Source organism: Ranitomeya imitator, chromosome 4 (genome assembly GCF_032444005.1).
Source record: "Ranitomeya imitator isolate aRanImi1 chromosome 4, aRanImi1.pri, whole genome shotgun sequence".
Classification (NCBI taxonomy): domain Eukaryota; kingdom Metazoa; phylum Chordata; class Amphibia; order Anura; family Dendrobatidae; genus Ranitomeya; species Ranitomeya imitator.
This window is the reverse complement of record NC_091285.1, coordinates 438509559-438530010: the sequence shown is the minus strand read 5'-3', so window position 1 is coordinate 438530010 and position 20452 is coordinate 438509559. Positions and strand designations below refer to the sequence as shown.

Below are 20452 nucleotides of genomic sequence, written 5' to 3'. Positions count from 1 at the left end.
TTTATAGTACACTAATATACAAGATTAAAATACTCTGTGAATGGAGCAGTAATAGGAATGTTCCACTTTGGGACGAGTGTGGGGCAATTTTTCAAGCAGATTGGTTTTTGACAAATTAATGAAAGGACTTGGGTAATGGCTTTGAGCAGTGATCCATTGACAATGTCTTCATTATTTCAGTCAACAATCATTGTAACATTTAGGGTGTGTTTTCACACGGCGGATAAGCAACAGATTTAATAATTCAGATTTGATTAAGGAAAATCTGAATATGACAGTAGCAGCAGTGTGGAACAAACTTCACAAAATCTCATGGAATGTGCAGCATAAAAGTCAATCGCGAGTTCATCCTACATGAGGCATTTCCACAATAAAATCCACGGCAGTTTTTGCAACTGTGGAAAATTTGGACTAGAAATGTCCCAGTGAAATTTACCCATAACGTTAAAGTAGTCGTCTGACATTTTTTTTAATCTCTTCCACTAACCATAGATAATACATGCAAAGAAAATGTATCGAGATACTTTTCCACTGCTGCCGTCTTCCATTTCCAGTGCAGTTAAGGTCCTCTTTTGCAGCATGTGACCACAGCTCTGACTTGTCAGTTCACACAGTAGACTTACCATCTCAGTGCAAGAATATCAGAATCTCAGACTTAAATAAAGTGACCCATTCACCAGGGCTGTGGAGTCGGTAAGCTGAACCTCAGACTCCTCAATTTCCACGACACCGACTCCACCAAAATGGGCTCTGACTCCACAGCCCTGCCTTCCACATTGAATAAGCTGTGTATTTTAGCAAGTCAGAACTGTCATATGGTGCAGGGGGAGGAACGGAGTGAAAAGGAACTGCAGACACATGGTGCAGGAGGAGGATCTGAGTGAAAAGGAACTGCAGACACATGGTGCAGGAGGAGGATCTGAGTGAGAAGCAACTGCAGTTACATGATGCAAAAGGGGGGACCGAAGTGAAAAAGAACTGCAGTCACATGGTGCAGGAGGAGGATCGGAGTGTAAAGGAACTGCAGACACATGGTGCAAAAGGGGGGACCGGCGCGAAAAAGAACTGCAGTCACATGGTGCAGGAGGAGGATCGGAGTGAAAAGGAACTGCAGACACATGGTGCAGGAGGAGGATTAGAGTGAAAAGGAACTGCAGACACATGGTGCAGGAGGAGGATTAGAGTGAGAAGCAACTGCAGTTACGTGGTGCAAAAGGGGTAACGGAGTGAAAAAGAACTACAGTCACATGGTGCAGAAGGAGGACCGGAGTAGAAACTGGAAAAGGCACTGGAGGTTAAGTATTTTACTGCATCTACTGTGCACCTTATACCTGTGGTTGAGGGAAGACTTCTTAAAAAAAAAAACACCAGAAGGTTACTTTAATCAGTCATTCAGGAAAACGATCGTGGTGAATACATCCAGTGCACAATAATATGGGGGGGAAACAAATTGTCACTTTCATCATTTGGTCTTACCAAATTTAATGAACAATATGTGAGCAGCTCTTGCATTATAACTTTCACCAACAGTTGTATTACACGGTAACAAAATCTATGCTTTTTATAGTCAACCCTTTTTGGTTCAATTCTTCCTATTCAACTGTATTGTTTTCCTTAATTTAAAAGGCAAAAAATAATTACGCTCTCCTACTGTACAATGCTCACTAATGGTCAACTCTCATAATGCTGCAGGCACTCTGTAGCATCACATTAGCAAAAATACTCAATACAGAGACAATCTGCAAGAAGGTCATGTCCGGTTCAAGCAAAATGTCCCTTCACTCATTCTCATTTTAATATTTTCAAGTAACATAGTTCATGGAGTCCTAACATCTAGTGGCATTCACACTCAATCACACACAGTGCCTCCCTGGAAATGTTATTTCAGCCAGCACAGCCAGATTTAATGCAATGTACACAACCAACATTCTCTATGGAGTGGTTATTGTGGCAACTGGAAAGATCTTTTTAGACACTGTGGCATTTGTAGACACATAGTCTAGTCAAAAAGACTAATAATAAACAGCACAGCCAGGACCAACGATCTTCAAGAAAGAATAAATATTTTTTTCCCCATTTTGTACTTGAACATGATGCAAACACCATGCGTGTCCCACCTCAACCCTTCTCATGCAGATGCACTATTTACAAGGTTGAAAAATACTGCTGTCTTCTGTTCACTTTAATCTTGTTTTGTTTTTAAAAGTCATGTACAAAGCTATTTTATTTATTTTTTCTTCTATTTTTTCAACTTTTCAAAGCAGTTCAGCTCCAACCCAGGAATAGAAAAGATGCAGAGGGGTAGTCTGAAGATAAAAATGAAATCGAGAAAAAGGGGAGAAACTGGCAGAAAAGCAGACAGGTTTAACAGGGGAGACATCGGCAGAAGTTGAAAAGAAAGAAGTTGGCAAGATGTTATAAAAGAATGAAAGGAAACGTTCTTGAGGGGAAGGGTGAAGGGGAAATCAGCCCGCTTGTGGCAAGCCAGTTAGGGGAAAGCATTCGCAAATAGCTGAGGAGCAGCACACATTTTAACCCCCTGGTATAAAGTATCCAGTAACCAGTCACTATTAGCCAAGGGGTTAAACAAGCCTACAATACTGTCAAACCCACTGCCTCTGCTAACTGCTTTCTTTTTATTATTACAATATAATTTACTTAAACGTTCTGTTAACAAAGGAAAAAAAAAAAGATTGGGGGAAAAAAAACATTCTGGTAGGAGCGCAACAGATAAGAGCAAGAAATCAAAAAGGAGACGGCTGAATGTGCGGGGACCGGCCTCATGGGGCAGAGATGCATTTAATGGGATTTGAAATCTAGTGTCTGGTGGTGACAGGGTGGTCTGTGAAGACGGCTCAGTCCTCAATATATTCCCACAAGTCCTTCTCATAACCTTCATGCACATGAAGAAGCAGTACCCGCCTCCTGCTCTCGCAGTATCTAAGGGAACAAAGCATAAAATTAGGCTACTTTACAATGAATGTATCTACTTACACAGGTGATGCATACACGTGCAATACAGCAATTTGAGTGTTTCCTGATGGGTTTCAAAATGTCTGCTTGCAATCAATATTCGGTATTTACATTCAGAAGCCTATGTCAATCCAGACTTGTTCTAGGAGAAGCTTTTTACCTGTTGTTTTTAAGTCTGCAAGACAAAAAAATAGCAACAAAAAAGAAGCCAAAATGTACAGAAATGTCCACCCATGGGGCAAATGGGGGACACACGGCCTCAGTGGGATACCATAAATGTAAAGGTTGAAGTAGGAATATGTTATTTTTATCTTCTAACCTTCGGTAGGCAAGTGTATGTAACATTTATCAGTCCTTATTAAGCTTTAGTCACACTAAACGACTTACCAACGATCACGACCAGCGATACGACCTGGCCGTGATCATTGGTAAGTCGTAGTGTGGTCGCTGGGGAGCTGTCACACAGAGGCTCTCTCCAGCGACCAACGATCAGGGGAACGACTTCGGCATCATTGAAACTGTCTTCAACGATACCGAAGTCCCCCTGAAACACCCGGGTAACCAGGGTAAACATCGGGTTACTAAGTGCAGGGCCGCTCTTAGTAACCCAATATTTACCCTGGTTACCATTGTAAAAGTAAAAAAAAAAAAAAACACTACATTCTCACATTCCGATGTCTGTCACGTCCCCCGCCGGCGTCCACAGGATTAAAACTGCTTTCGGCAAGAGCGCTGCTAATGCACGCGCTGCTGCCGAAAGCTTTCCTGCACTGACTGTGTCAGCGCCGGCAGTAACAGCGGTGACATCACCGCTGTGCTCTGCTTTACGGCCGGCGCTGACACATTAGCAGCGCTCCTGCCAAAAGCAGTTTTAACCCTGTGGACGGCGGGGGATGTGACAGACATCAGAATGTGAGTATGTACCGTCTTTTTTTTTTTTTACTTTTACAATGGTAACCAGTGTAAATATCGGGTTACTAAGCGCGGCCCTGCGCTTAGTAACCCGATATTAAACACAAGCTAAGCGGGCACCATCCACTATCAAAATATAACGGGGATCACCAGATGCATACGGAATTGACCGAACACTTTATAAGAAGAAAGACTGCATCATAGAAATGGGATCACCACAACTCGATTAGCAAAAGTATAACAAATTTTATTAGAACCACACCACACAAACAACTGTAGTAAAAACAATTAAAAACACCCATAAACAATGGGAAATGAGGGTCCATATGATACAAAGTAAAATACTACAACAGCATATTAGGGTCTGATCATCATGAATAATGCCGGCTCTTACAGTGGTGGGAGGAGAAGACAAATATCAATAAGACACAAACCCTATGTGCTAATAAACAAGTGGTACCTGCTTATACAGTCTAAATGGTAGGAGAAAGGGACATATTTATATAAGGCACAGCCCCTATTTGCATGCTGTGTCACCTACAATACTCTGGTTAGTCCCCCAGCCTAAATTTCACAAATATAAAGCACAAATTGTTCATGTAAACTAATAAAGATATGCTGAACACCTCCCAGGGGAACTAGCTGGGGTCGGCTATAAGATGAAAAAAGGCCGCCCAGCATAGAGCCCCCTTCCCACAAAAAGAGCAAATTACCGGCTGAGTAAAAACCAAGACCCTAAAGCTGCATAACCCACGCGTATCGACGCTGGAGGCGTCTTCCTCAAGGTCCTTGGACCCAGTGTCATGGGAAACAAAATGTAAAAAAAAAAATAAAAAAAAAAGAGTGTTTTCCTAAAAATAAATAAAAAAATAAAAAAAAGTGTTTTTCATAAGGTTACATCGTTTGTGATGTTTGAGTTTGAATGAGTTTCCTTCCTCACTCCAAAATATACTAAGGCTTCCAATTAAATTCAAGTGGGTGTTGGAAGACAGCCCCTATTCTCTCCACATTTGTGAGAGAGGGGCACATTGCAAATGTTTGTTATTTTCTGATAGTACATTCCAGTTCATGCATGTTAAATTGAAGACGAAACTAATAAAGTGCAGAATAGCACAAATACCAATGGTTCTCACCTGTACTTATCTTGTACTTTTTGCTTAATGTCTTGAAGGGAGTCCTGGGAAATATCTCGTTCCAGATATCCAGACAAAACTTCTGTTGCATTCTCTAAATCTGCCTGATTATTCTGCACATGAGGAAAAGTGAAGATGCTAAATATTTGATTGTCTTAAAAGTTAGGTCTATGCAAAATGTAGAATTATATTACACTTATCGCCAACTAGTATTTTCCATTTTCGCTGAAGCAGTTCATTGCTTATTGGAGTAGCATCATTAAAAATATTATTTTACTAATGAGAAGCAACTGACACCAGACCTCTATGGTTGTCACTGCCGGTGGTCGGCACTTATAGCAAGTGAGCAATTCTGCTACATACAGGCAATCTGGTCATCGCCTGTATGTAGCAGAGCTGATCGGATTATGGCAGCTTTTAGTCTCCCATGGAGACTATTGAAGCATGCCAAAGGTTAAATAGAAAAAAAAAATTGTTTTTAAAATTATTTTAAAAAAAAATTATAGAAGTTCAAATCACCCCCTTCTGGCCCATTCAAAATAAAATAATAATCATAAAAAAAAGCAAACATACACATTTTTGATGTTGCCGTGTTCAGAATCGCCCGATCTATCAAGCTATAAAAAGAATTATTCCGATTGGTAAACGGCATAGCGGAAAAAAAAAGTCAAACCCCTAGAATTATGGGGTTTTTTTGCATTAAAATGCAATAAAATGCAAACTTAGGGGGAAAATGGGGGTGTGTCTTAAAAAGCGAACATGCATTACCGGGGGGGTGTCCAGGGTGCCCGGCGGTTGCTGGCCGTTGCTGCGGGTGTCTCCGGTGCCCAGCGGCGCTGCGTGGGTGTCCGACGCTGCCCGGGGCTCTGCCGACATTTTGTGACAGGCCAGAGCCCTGGCACTTCCAGGGTTCCACGTGCACTGGTCTCTGGTAATATGACTGCCGCCGGGGGCGGCACATGCGCTGATGGTGATCTCGGGATCAAGATCTTGAGAGATGAGATTTCAGAGGAGACCAGCGCACGTGGAACTCTGGAAGTGCCGGGGCTCTGGCCTGTCGCATAATGTCGGCAGAGCCCCGGGCAGCGCCGGACACCCACGCAGCGCCGCTGGGCACCGGAGACACCCACAGCAACGGCCAGCAACCGCCGGGCACCCGGAGACACCTGGCAGCAGAACAAGAAAAATACGGTAAATAAAAAACAACCTTTACATATTTGATGTCTATGAACTCGTAATTACCTGGACAATCATAACGGCAGGTCAGTTTTAGCATTTGGTGAACATGGTAAAAATAAAAAATTCAAAAACCAGTTGTGGAATTGCACTTTTTTTTTGCAATTTCACAGCATTTGGATTTTTTTTCCCGTTTTCTACTACATGACATGGTAAAACCAATGCTGTCATTCACAAGTACAACTCGTCCCACAAAAAAACAAGCCCTCACATGGCCATATTGACGGAAAAAAAAAAAATAAAAAATTATGGCTCCGTCATGAAGGGGTTAAGATAGCGGCCTTTGTCTGCTCATGAAGGTCTCATCCCCAGAACAAACACTTTATAATATCTTAATATCTTGGAAGATCTAAAACTTATAGGCACCTTAACAGATTTTATATTTAATATGGACAAATGTAAAGCACAGATTCTGAAAAGTCAGAGTCAGCCTATCAATCCCACTTGAATGGAATTCTTCCTCTTCATGATATGTGTGTGAGTGATTTCATACAAGGCTGGAAAAGATTTATTCTTTAATCCCTTGATCCCTCAGCCTGTTTTCATATTCAGGACCAGGTCAATTGTTTCACTTCTGACCACTGTAACTTTATGAGGTAATAACTCTGAACACTTCAACACATCCCACGGATTCTGACATTGTTTTTTAAAGGGAACCTGTCACCTCGGTTTTTCAGTACGAGATAAAAATACTGTTACATAGGGCCTGAGCTGTGCGTTACTATAGTGTATTTTGTGTACCCTGATTCCACCCCTAAGCTGCCGAAATAACTTACCAAAGTCGCCGTTTTCGCCTGTCAATCAGGCTGATCAGGTCAGATGGGCGTGGCGACATCGCTGGTTCTTCCCCCAGATCTTGCATATATTTCCGTTGGTGGCGTAGTGGTTTGCGCATGCCCATCTTCTGAATCCACTGGGCAGGAGAAGTAAAAACGCGCGATCGGCGCTATTTCCCTGGTGATCTGTGGGGGCGGCCATCTTCCTGAGGCCGCGCGTGCGCATATGGAGTCCTCTGCTGCCCGGGGCTTCAGGAAAATGGCCGCGGGATGCCGCACGTGCGCAGATGGAAATGGCGGCGGCCATTTTCCTGAAGTTGAGATGCGAACCCGGCTTCAGGAAAATGGCCGCCGCGATCTCCATCTGCGCACGCGCGGCATCCCGCGGCCATTTTCCTGAAGCCCCGGGCAGCAGAGGACTCCATATGCGCACGCGCGGCCTCCGGAAGATGGCCGCCCCCACAGATCACCAGGGAAATAGTGCCGATCGCGCGTTTTTTCTTCTCCTGCCCAGTGGATTCAGAAGATGGGCATGTGCAAACCACTACGCCACCAACGGAAATATATGCAAGATCTGGGGGAAGAACCAGCGATGTCGCCACGCCCATCTGACCTGACCAGCCTGATTGACAGGCGAAAACGGCGACATTGGTAAGTTATTTCGGCAGCTTAGGGGTGGAATCAGAGTACACAAAATACACTATAGTAACGCACAGCTCAGGCCCTATGTAACAGTATTCTTATGTTGTACTGAAAAAACGGGGTGACAGGTTCCCTTTAATAGTAGAATAGGAAACAAAAAAGCACAAATAGGGTCTTATCCCACGGATTACTCTAATCAATGTTTAGAGAACTGCTCACCTGATGGTGCAGAGTATGGGCATGTAGATGTCAGCTGCTGCAGATCCACAGGTCGGCAAACCGACTTCTCAGAGACGTTATAATTAACCCCTTTCTGCCAATGGACGTACTATTCCGTCCATGTAGGGGGGGGCCCTACTTCCCAAGGACGGAATAGTACGTCCAGCGCGATCGGCCGCGCTCACAGGGGGAGCGCGGCCGAGTGTCAGCTGCATATCACAGCTGACATCCGGCGCTATGTGCCAGGAGCGGTCACGGACCGCCCCTGGCACATTAACCCCCGGCACACCGCGATCAAACATGATCACGGTGTGCCGGCGGTACAGGGAAGCATCGTGCAGGGAGGGGGCTCCCTGCGGGCTTCCCTGAGACCCCCGCAGCAACGCGATGTGATCGTGTTGCTGCGAGGGTCTCCTTACCTCCCTCCCTGCTCCAGGCCCGGATCCAAGATGGCCGCGGCATCCGGGTCCTGCAGGGAGGGAGGTGGCTTCACAGCGCCTGCTCAGAGCTTGCAGTACTGTAAGTCAGATCGGTGATCTGACAGAGTGCTATGCAAACTGTCAGATCACCAATCTGTGATGTCCCCCCCTGGGACAAAGTAAAAAAAAAAAATTTCCACACGTGTAAAAAAATAAATAAATTCCTAAATAATGAAAAAAAATATATATATATATTATTCCCATAAATACATTTCTTTATCTAAATAAAAAAACAACAAACAATAAAAGTACACATATTTAGTATCGCCGCGTCCGTAACGACCCAACCTATAAAACTGTCCCACTAGTTAACCCCTTCAGTAAACACCATGAGAAAAAAAAAACGAGGCAAAAAACAACGCTTTATTATCATACCGCCGAACAAAAAGTGGAATAACACGCGATCAAAAAGACAGATATAAATAAACATGGTACTGCTGAATGCGTCATCTTGTCCCGCAAAAAACGAGCCGCCATACAGCATCATCAGCAAAAAAATAAAAAAGTTATAGTCCTCAGCATAAAGCGATGCAAAAATAATTATTTTTTCTATAAAATAGTTTTTATCGTATAAAAGCGCCAAAACGTAAAAAAAGATATAACTGAGGTATCGCTGTAATCGTACTGACCCGAAGAATAAAACTGCTTTATCAATTTTACCAAACGCGGAATGGTATAAACGCCCCACCAAAAGAAATTCACGAATAGCTGGTTTTTGGTCATTCTGCCTCACAAAAATCAGAATAAAAAGCGATCAAAAATTGTCACGTGTCCGAAAATGTTACCAATAAAAACGTCAACTCGTCCCGCAAAAAACAAGACCTCACATGACTCTGTGGATCAAAATATGGAAAAATTATAGCTCTCAAAATGTGGTAACGCAAAAAATATTTTTTGCAATAAAAAGCGTCTTTTGTGTGTGACGGCTGCCAATCATAAAAATCCGCTAAAAAACCCGCTATAAAAGTAAATCAAACCCCCCTTCATCTGCCCCTTAGTTAGGGAAAAATTTAAAAAATATATTTATTTCCATTTTCCCATTAGGGTTGGGGCTAGGGTTAGGGTTGGGGCTAGGGTTAGGGTTGGGGCTAGGGTTAGGGTTGGGGCTAGGGCTAGGGTTGGGGCTAGGGTTAGGGTTGGGGCTAGGGCTAAGGCTACAGTTAGGGTTAAGGCTACAGTTAGGGTTGGGGCTAAAGTTAGGGTTTGGATTACATTTACGGTTGGGAATAGGGTTGGGATTAGGGTGTGTCTGGGTTAGAGGTGTGGTTAGGGTTACCGTTGGGATTAGGGTTAGGGGTGTGTTTGGATTAGGGTTTCAGTTATAATTGGGGGATTTCCACTGTTTAGGCACATCAGGGGCTCTCCAAACGCGATATGGCGTCCGATCTCAATTCCAGCCAATTCTGGGTTGAAAAAGTAAAACAGTGCTCCTTCCCTTCCGAGCTATCCCGTGTGCCCAAACAGGGGTTTACCCCAACATATGGGGTATCAGCGTACTCAGGACAAATTGGACCCCAAAAGTTGTTGTCCAATTTCTCCTGTTACCATTGGGAAAATACAAAACTGGGGGCTAAAAAATAATTTTTGTGGGGGAAAAAAGGGATTTTTTATTTTCACGGCTCTGCGTTATAAACTGTAGTGAAACACTTGGGGGTTCAAAGTTCTCACAACACATCTAGATAAGTTCCTTGGTAGGTCTAGTTTCCAATATGGGGTCACTTGTGGGGGGTTTCTACTGTTTAGGTACATATGGGGCTCTGCAAACGCAATGTGACACCTGCAGACCAATCCATCTAAGTCTGCACTCCAAATGATGCTCCTTCCCTTCCGAGCTCTGCCATGCGCTCAAACGGTGGTTTCCCCCCCACATATCGGGTATCAGCGTACTCAGAACAAATTGGACAACAATATTTAGGGTCCAATTTCTCCTGTTACCCTCGGGAAAATACAAAACTGGGGGCTAAAAAATAATTTTTGTGGGAAAAAACTTTTGTTTAATTTTTATGGTTCTGCATTATAAACTTCTGTGAAGCATTTGGTGGGTCAAAGTGCTCACCACACCTCTAGATAAGTTCCTTAGGGGGTCTACTTTCTAAAATGGTGTCACTTGTGGGGGGTTTCAATGTTTAGGCACATCAGTGGCTCTCCAAACGCAACATGGTGTCCCATCTCAATTCCTGTCAATTTTGCATTGAAAAGTCAAACGGCACTCCTTCCCTTCCGAGCTCTCCCATGCGTCCAAACAGTGGTTTACTCCCACATATGGGGTATCAGTGTACTCAGGACAAATTGTACAACAAAGTTTGGGGTCCATTTTCTCCAGTTACCCTTGGTAAAATAAAACAAACTAGCTATTGAACCCGTTCTACGCCCGGGTGGCGAGCATTTATATTGGTATATGGTCTCCATCCTGGTATGTGCTGCTCCATCCTGCGTCCCCATCCTGTCATGAGCTGCTCCATCCTGCGCCCCCACCCTGTCATGTGCTGCTCCATCCTGCATCCCCATCCTGCCATGAGCTGCTCTATCCTGCGCCCCCATCCTGTCATGAGCTGCTCCATCCTGCGTCCCCATCCTGTCATGTGCTGCTCCATCCTGCGTCCCCATCCTGTCATGTGCTGCTCCATCCTGCGTCCCCATCCTGTCATGAGCTGCTCCATCCTGTGCCCCCATCCTGCGTCCCCATCCTGTCATGTGCTGCTCCATCCTGCGTCCCCATCCTGTCATGTGCGGATCCTGTGCACACGCTACCCGATTCCTTTCCGCCGCCATTTTCTTGGTCCTCCTGCTGCTGGGATCGGCGCCTGCGCAGTCCGGCGCCATTTTCTTGAAGACACACTGCAGTGTCTTCAAGAAAATGGCGCCGGAAAGCGCGGACTGCGCAGGCGCCGATTCCGGCAGCAGGACCAAGAAAATGGCGGCGGAAAGGAATCAGGTGGCGTAAGTAACAAATCGGAATCGGCACCTGCGCAGTCTGCGCTTTCCGGCGCCATTTTCTTGAAGACACACTGAGGTTTCCAACAAAATGGCGCCGGAAATTCATGGCCCGGAGTCAGGGGGCCTAAAAGTAAGAAATCGCTGTGGCATGAAGTGCCACAGCGTAATGAGGGCGGGATCCTGTGCACACGCTACCTGATTCCGTTCCGCCGACATTTTCATGGTCCTCCTGCTGCCAGAATCGGCGCCTGCGCAGTCCGCGCTTTCCGGCGCCATTTTCTTGAAGACACACTGCAGTGTCTTCAAGAAAATGGCGCCGGAAAGCGCGGACTGCGCAGGCGGAAAGGAATGGCGTAAGTAACAAATTGCTGTGGCATGAAGTGCCACAGCGTAATCAGGACGCAAATATGTGCACGGTGTCCCCCTGCTCCCGGCAGTCCGCGCCTTCCGGCGCCATTTTTTCCCTGACATTCTGTAATGTAACGCTAGGAGCGTCGCGCCTGCGCAGTCTATAAAGGCTTCGGACAGAGTGACGCTGCCAGCGTTATATTATAGATTGGAGCTGAAGTAAATTTTTGGTGAAAAAAAGTTAAATGTTCATTTTTATTTAACCCCTTCATGACCCAGCCTATTTTGACCTTAAAGACTTTGCCGTTTTTTGCAATTCTGACCAGTGTCCCTTTATGAGGTAATAACTCAGGAACGCTTCAACGGATCCTAGCGGTTCTGAGATTGTTTTTTCGTGACATATTGGGCTTCATGTTAGTGGTAAATTTAGGTCAATAAATTCTGCGTTTATTTGTGATAAAAACGGAAATTTGGCGAAAATTTTCAAAATTTCGCAATTTTCACATTTTGAATTTTTATTCTGTTAAACCAGAGAGTTATGTGACACAAAATAGTTAATAAATAACATTTCCCACATGTATACTTTACATCAGCACAATTTTGGAAACAAAATTTTTTTTTGCTAGGAAGTTATAAGGGTTAAAATTTGACCAGCGATTTCTCATTTTTACAACGAAATTTACAAAACCATTTTTTTTAGGGACCACCTCACATTTGAAGTCAGTTTGAGGGGTCTATATGGCTGAAAATACCCAAAAGTGACACCATTCTAAAAAATGCACCCCTGAAGGTACTCAAAACCACATTCAAGAAGTTTATTAACCCTTCAGGTACTTCACAGCAGCAGAAGCAACATGGAAGGAAAAAATGAACATTTAACTTTTTAGTCACAAAAATTATATTTTAGCAACAATTTTTTTATTTTCCCAATGGTAAAAGGAGAAACTGAACCACGAAAGTTGTTGTCCAATTTGTCCTGAATACGCTGATACCTCATATGTGGGGGTAAACCACTGTTTGGGCGCACGGCAGGGCTTGGAAGGGAAGGAGCGCCATTTGACTTTTTGAATGAAAAATTGGCTCCACTCTTTAGCGGACACCATGTCACGTTTGGAGAGCCCCCGCGTGCCTAAAAATTGGAGCTCCCCCACAAGTGACCCCATTTTGGAAACTAGACGCCCCAAGGAACTTATCTAGATGCATAGTGAGCACTTTGAACCCCCAGGTGCTTCACAAATTGATCCGTAAAAATGAAAAAGTACTTTTTTTTTCACAAAAAAATTATTTTAGCCTCAATTTTTTCGTTTTCACATGGGCAACAGGATAAAATGGATCCTAAAATTTGTTGGGCAATTTCTCCCGAGTACGGCGATACCTCATATGTGGGGGTAAACCGCTGTTTGGGCACACGACAGGGCTCGGAAGGGAAGGCGCGCCATTTGACTTTTTGAATGGAAAATTAGCTCCAATTGTTAGCGGACACCATGTCGCGTTTGGAGAGCCCCTGTGTGCCTAAACATTGGAGCTCCCCCACAAGTGACCCCATTTTGGAAACTAGACCCCCCCAAGGAACTTATCTAGATGCATATTGAGCACTTTAAACCCCCAGGTGCTTTACAGAAGTTTATAACGCAGAGCCATGAAAATAAAAATTTTTCTTTCCTCAAAAATGATTTTTTAGCCTGGAATTTCCTATTTTGCCAAGGGTAATAGGAGAAATTGGACCCCAAATGTTGTTGTCCAGTTTGTCCTGAGTACGCTGATACCCCATATGTGGGGGTAAACCACTGTTTGGGCGCACGGCAGGGAAGGCACGCCATTTGGCTTTTTAAATGGAAAATTAGCTCCAATCATTAGCGGACACCATGTCACGTTTGGAGAGCCCCTGTGTGCCTAAACATTGGAGATCCCCCACAAATGACCCCATTTTGGAAACTAGACCCCCAAAGGAACTAATCTAGATGTGTGGTGAGGACTTTGAACCCCCAAGTGCTTCACAGAAGTTTATAACGCAGAGCCATGAAAATAAAAAAAATACTTTCTCAAAAATGATCTTTTAGCCTGCATTTTTTTATTTTCCCAAGGGTAACAGGAGAAATTTGACCCCAAAAGTTGTTGTCCAGTTTCTCCTGAGTACGCTGATACCCCATATGTGGGGGTAAACCACTGCTTGGGCACATGCCGGGGCTCGGAAGTGAAGTAGTGACGTTTTGAAATGCAGACTTTGATGGAATGCTGTGTGGGCGTCACGTTGCGCTTGCAGAGCCCCTGATGTGGCTAAACAGTAGAAACCCCCCACAAGTGACCCCATTTTGGAAACTAGACCCCCCAAGGAACTTATCTAGATATGTGGTGAGCACTTTGAACCCCCAAGTGCTTCACAGACGTTTACAACGCAGAGCAGTGAAAATAAAAAATCATTTTTCTTTCCTCAAAAATGATGATTCAGCAAGCATTTTTTTATTTTCACAAGGGTAAAAGGAGAATTTGGACCCCAGTAATTGTTGTGCAGTTTATCCTGAGTATGCTGGTACCCCATATGTGGGGGTAAACCACTGTTTGGGCGCACGTCGGGGCTCGGAAGTGAGGGAGCACCATTTGACTTTTTGAATACAAGATTGGCTGGAATCAATGGTGGCGCCATGTTGCGTTTGGAGACCCCTGATGTGCCTAAACAGTGGAAACCCCTCAATTCTACCTCCAACACACCCCTAACCCTTATCCCAACTGTAGCCGTAACCCTAACCACAACCCTAACCCCAACACACCCCTAACCACAACCCTAATTCTAACCCAACCCTAACCCTAAGGCTATGTGCCCACGTTGCGGATTCGTGTGAGATTTTTTAGCATCATTTTTGAAAAATCCGCGGGTAAAAGGCACTGCGTTTTACCTGCGGATTATCCGCGGATTTCCAGTGTTTTTTGTGCGGATTTCACCTGCGGATTCCTATTGAGGAACAGGTGTAAAACGCTGCGAAATCCGCACAAAGAATTGACATGCTGCGGAAAATACAACGCAGCGTTTCCGCGCGGTATTTTCCGCACCATGGGCACAGCGGATTTGGTTTTCCATAGGTTTACATGGAACTGTAAACCTGATGGAACACTGCTGCGAATCCGCAGCGGCCAATCCGCTGCGGATCCGCAGCCAAATCCGCACCGTGTGCACATAGCCTAATTCTAAATGTATGTGCACACGCTGCGGAAAACGCTGCGGATCCGCAGCAGTTTCCCATGAGTTTACAGTTCAATGTAAACCTATGGGAAACAAAAATCGCTGTACACATGCTGCAGAAAAACTGCACGGAAACGCAGCGGTTTACATTCCGCAGCATGTCACTTCTTTCTGCGGATTCCGCAGCGGTTTTACAACTGCTCCAATAGAAAATCGCAGTTGTAAAACCGCAGTGAAATGCGCAGAAAAAACGCTGTAAATCCGCAGCGGTGTAGCACTGCGGATTTATCAAATCCGCAGCGGAAAAATCCGCAGAGGACCAGAATACGTGTGCACATACCGAAACCCTAACCCTAGCCCTAACCCTAACCCAACCCCTAACCCTAGCCCTAACCCTACCCCTATTCTAACATTAGTGGAAAAAAAATTCTTTATTTTTTTATTGTCCCTACCTATGGGGGTGACAAGGGGGGGGGGGGGTCATTTATTATTTTTTTTATTTTGATCACTGTGATAGATTATATCTCAGTGATCAAAATGCACTTTGGAACGAATCTGCCGGCCGGCAGATTCGGCGGTCGCACTGCGCATGCGCCCACCATTTTGGAAGATGGCGGCGCCCAGGGAGAAGACGGACGGACCCCATCAGGATCGGTAAGTATGATGGGGTGGGGGGGGAGCACGGGGGGGCGGGGGGATCGGAGCACGGGGGGGAGGGGGATCGGAGCGCGGGGGGTGGAACGGAGCATGGGGGGGTGGAACGGAGCACGGGGTGGGTTGAACGGAGCACGGGGGGTGGATCGGAGTGCAGGGGGGGGGGGTGATTGGAGCACGGGGGGAGCGGACAAGAGCACGGGGGGAGCGGAGCACAGGACGGAGGGGAGCCGGAGCAGTGTACCGGACAAATCGGAGGGCTGGGGGGGCGATCGGTGGGGTGGGGGCACATTAGTGTTTCCAGCCATGGCCGATGATATTGCAGCATCGGCCATGGCTGGATTGTAATATTTCACCAGTTATAATAGGTGAAATATTACAAATCGCTCTGATTGGCTGTTGAAAGTGAAACTGCCAATCAGAGCGATCGTAGCCACGGGGGGGTGAAGCCACCCCCCCTGGGCTAAACTACCACTCCCCCTGTCCCTGCAGATCGGGTGAAATGGGAGTTAACCCTTTCACCCGATCTGCAGGGACGCGATCTTTCCATGACGCCACATAGGCATCATGGGTCGGATTGGCACCGACTTTCATGACGCCTACGTGGCGTCATGGGTCGGGAAGGGGTTAAACATTCCAAAAATTCCTGTGAAACACCTGAAGGGTTAATAAACTTCTTGAATGTGGTTTTGAGCACCTTGAGGGGTGCAGTTTTTAGAATGGTGTCACATTTGGGTATTTTCTATCATATAAACCCCTCAAAATTACTTCAAATGAGATGTGGTCCCTAAAAAAAAATGGTGTTGTAAAAATGAGAAATTGCTGGTCAACTTTTAACCCTTATAACTCCCTAACAAAAAAAAATGTTGGTTCCAAAATTGAGCTGATGTAAAGTAAACATGTGGGAAATGTTACTTATTAAGTATTTTGTGTGACATATCTCTGTGATTTAATTGCATAAAAATTCAAAGTTGGAAAATTGCGAAATTTTCAAAATTTTCGCCAAATTTCTGTTTCTTTTTTTCCACAAATAAACGCAGGTAATATCAAAGACATTTTACCACTATCATGAAGTACAATATGTCACGAGAAAATGTCAGAATCACCGGGATCCGTTGAAGCGTTCCAGAGTTATAACCTCATAAAGGGACAGTAGTCAGAATGGTAAAAATTGGCCCGGCCCATAACGTGTAAACCACCCTTGGGGGTAAAGGGGTTAATATGGGTGGGTGATATCCGAGCTGCTGTGATAGAACGAATCCAGATATAGTTGTAATACATTTTGGTGGTTTATTCAACGCATTTCAAAGCCTATTGCTTCTTCAGGAAATTACCACAGAGACATGTCTCTGTGTTAATTTCCTGAAGAAGAAGCAATAGGCTTTGAAACGCGTTGAATAAACCACTAAAGTGTATTACAACTATATCTGGATTCGTTCTATCACAGCAGCGCGGATATCACCCACACATTTATTGTTTTTAATGACATATTGTACTTCATAGAAGTAGTAAATTTAGGCTGATCTGATTCATGTTTATTTATGGAAATATTGAAAATTTGACAAAAGTTTGAAAATTTTGCAATTTTCAAACTTTGCATTTTTATAACCTTAAACAATATAGTTATACCACACAAAACTGTTAATAAATAACTTACCACGTCTAATTCACATCAGCAACATTTTTTTTAAACAATTTTTGTGTTAAGAATTTAGGCGCCACATCCCTTCTGAAGTCACTTTGAAGGGCCTATTTGACAGATAATACCCAAAAGTGACACCATTTTAAAAACTGCACCCCTCAAAGTGCTCACAAGTACATCAGTTTATTAACCTTTTAGGGGTGTCACCAGAATTAAAGCAATATAGGAAGAAACAAATGTTACTTTCTCCAAACTAAACATTGATTTAGCCCCTAATCTTGCATTTTTTAAAGGGTAACAGGAGAAATTGGACCACACTATTTGTTGTGCAATTACTCGACTACTCTTTGGTACATGGCAGTGCTCAGAAGGGTAGGTAGCACCCTTCTACTTTTGGAGCGCAAAATTGTCTGGAACAGATGTCGCGTTTGGAGAGCCACTGATGCTGAAAACCCCTCCCCCATGACATTATTTTGGAAACTACACCCTTCAAGGAACTTATTTAGAGGTATGGTGTGCACATTGCACCTTTAGTTGCTTAACCACACGGCGAGACTCAGGAGGGAAGTAGTGCTAGTTGACACTTTGAGAACAAAATCGTAGAATAGCTTGCAGACTCCATATATAAAGCCCTTGAGTCGTAGAAGAGCAGAATTCCCCCCTTTAAGTGCCCTCACTTTGGAAATTGCACCCCTCTGAAATATCATCTACAGCTGTAGTGATGATTTTGAGTTTCTGGAGACACGAACCCCTTAAATTAGGCGGGCTCTCAGCGCTACAGAAATGCTAAACATGTGGACGATAAATGTGGTTTAGACACACTCTGAGGTTCAGAAAGGAGAGAGGCATTTGGATTTAGGACTGTGGAATTCGCTGGATTTCTTTGGGAGGGCTGGGGTGATGAGCCATAGTGCTTCTCCAGAGCCTTTGAACTACCAGTAACACGGAAGCCCTCTATATTTCCATTGACAGACCTGAGTAGGACTTGCTTTTTTTGTTTGTTAAGTTGAAGCTTTTCTTAGGAACATTTAACATGATATTTTGGATAACATTTATCCGGATTACTTCGATGCGCACTGAAAATAGAATTATTCTTACCGTTAATTCGGTTTCTAGGAGCCTTCCACGACAGCCACCAGGAGGTTGTCTCCATTCCCTAATGGGGGACAGGAAGCACAAGAGGTTAAAAACCCCTCCCACTAACCAGTGACTTACAACTGAACCCATAGCACCGGTTACCTTTAGGTTCTCAGAAAAAATATCCAAGAACATCGGGAGGGAATTAATGCTGTCGTGGAAGGCTCCTAGAAACCGAATTAACGGTAAGAATAATTCTATTTTCTCTAGTAGCCTTCCACGACAGCCACCAGGAGGAATGCCAACCAATTCTGTATTTAGGGAGGGACCACAGCTTGAAGAACCTTTCGGCCAAAGGCAAGATCCCGATTGGACCAGAAGTCCAATCTATAATGCTTAGTAAATGTGTGTAGAGAAGACCATGTTGCTGCCCTGCAAATCTGCTCCGATGAAGCGCCAGCCCTTTCAGCCCAAGAGACGGAAGTAGATCTGGTGGAATGAGCCTTTAGGCCCGCAGGAACAGCAATATTCTGAGTTAGGTATGCTTCAGAAATGACCTTTTTTATCCAGTTGGCAATGGTACTCTTCGCTATTTTCTTGCCTCTGTTTCTGCCAGAAAGATGAACGAAGAGATTTTTGTCAATTCTAAACGATTTAGTATATTCTAAGTAGTATAACACTATACGTCGTACGTCCAAAGTATGGAATCTGTGTTCTTCCGGATTTGAAGGATTGTGACAAAACGATGGGAGGACTATATCCTGTGATCGATGAAATTCTGACACTACCTTCGGTAGGAAACAAGGATCTGGACGGAATACTATGGAATCATCCCTTATGGTAAGATAAGGCTCTCTTACTGAAAGGGCTTGTATTTCCCCCACTCGTCTTGCGGTAGAGATTGCAACCAAGAAGGCCGTCTTGCAGGACAGAAGTTGCGAGGAACAAGATGATAATGGCTCAAATGGAGGAGCCGTAAGACCTTTTAGAACTATGTTTAAGTCCCAAGATGGCACGAAAATTTGTTTTCTTGGACAATGTCTTGATGCTGCGACCATAAACCTCTTTATCCAACGATGACCCGCAAGGTCCTGATCGAAGACGGAACTCAAGGCTGACACTTGAACTTTCAAGGTACTTGGCTTCAGCCCCAACTCTAATCCTTTTTGTAAAAAATCCAATATTTGTGAAATATTAGGATGAAAAGGGTCAGGTTTATGAGGATGACACCACGAGGAGAATCTATTCCAGATTTTGCTATATATGGCATTGGTAATAGGTTTCCTAGATTTCTGTAGAGTAGAGATTACTGACTCTGAAAGGCCCTTAGCTCTGAGTACCTGGGCTTCAATAGCCAGGCTGCCAGTTTGAACTTCTGTGGTTCCGGATGATAAAAGGGGCCCTGGCAGAGAAGATCTTCTGATGCTTGAAGAAAGACTGGACCGTCCACCTTCAGTTCTTCAATGAGGTGGTACCAGCTCCTCTTCGGCCATGCTGGAGCTACTAAGATGGTCTGGACCTGATTGTCCCGGATCTTCCGGAGGGTCTTCGCAAGTAACGGTATTGGAGGGAACCCGTATGCTAGATGGAACCTCCAAGTATGAGCGAAGGCGTCTACTCCCTGAGACCTGTCCTTGGGGTTTAGGGAGAAGTAGTTCTCGACCTGTGCATTCTGGCTGGACGCTAGGAGGTCTATATCGGGAAGACCCCACCTGTCTGTCAACATTCTGAAAACGTCCGCCTTCAGGCTCCACTCTCCTGGATGCAAGTCGTGACGACTTAGGCGATCTGCCTGAACGTTCACCGACCCCCTGAGGTGTATCGCTGAAAGTGAGAGGAGATGTTTCTCTGCCCAGCAAAATATTCTGTCTGATATTGCTCTTAGTTGGTTGAACTTCGGACTCCCCTGGTGTTTTAGATGCGCAACAGTCGTCATATTGTCCGACTAAACTCTGACATGCTGACCTATAATGAGACTGCTGGCTGCCAGAAGGGCCCTCTCCACTGCCAACAATTCTCTGGAGTTGGAGGAACTGGAGCTTTCTTTCTGATTCCAGTGACCCTGGAATGGGATTTGCGAGACCACTGCTCCCCAACCTTTTTGACTGGCGTCTGTTGTCACCGTAATCAGCGGATCTTGCACCCAGTCTACTCCCTTCAGTAGGTTTGATTGGATCGCCCACCAGGTTAACGAGGCTTTTACCTTCCCTGGAGTGTAAACTCTTCTGTTTAGGGAATTTGGATTC

The 20452-nt window shown here is 44.7% G+C and overlaps 1 protein-coding gene across 1 annotated transcript in view; it reads right to left on the bottom strand.

Moving 5' to 3' along the window:
- Positions 1-1465: 1465 nt before the first annotated feature.
- Positions 1466-20452, bottom strand: part of ARIH1 (ariadne RBR E3 ubiquitin protein ligase 1) — a 132705-nt gene continuing 113718 nt past the window's right edge. Inside the window, exons 13-14 of the mRNA XM_069765623.1 lie at positions 5019-5131; positions 1466-2940 (exon numbers count right to left, since the gene is read on the bottom strand). Coding sequence (XP_069621724.1) covers positions 2856-2940; positions 5019-5131 — 198 coding nt within the window. The 3' untranslated portion in view covers positions 1466-2855. The remainder of the gene's footprint in view (positions 2941-5018; positions 5132-20452) is intronic.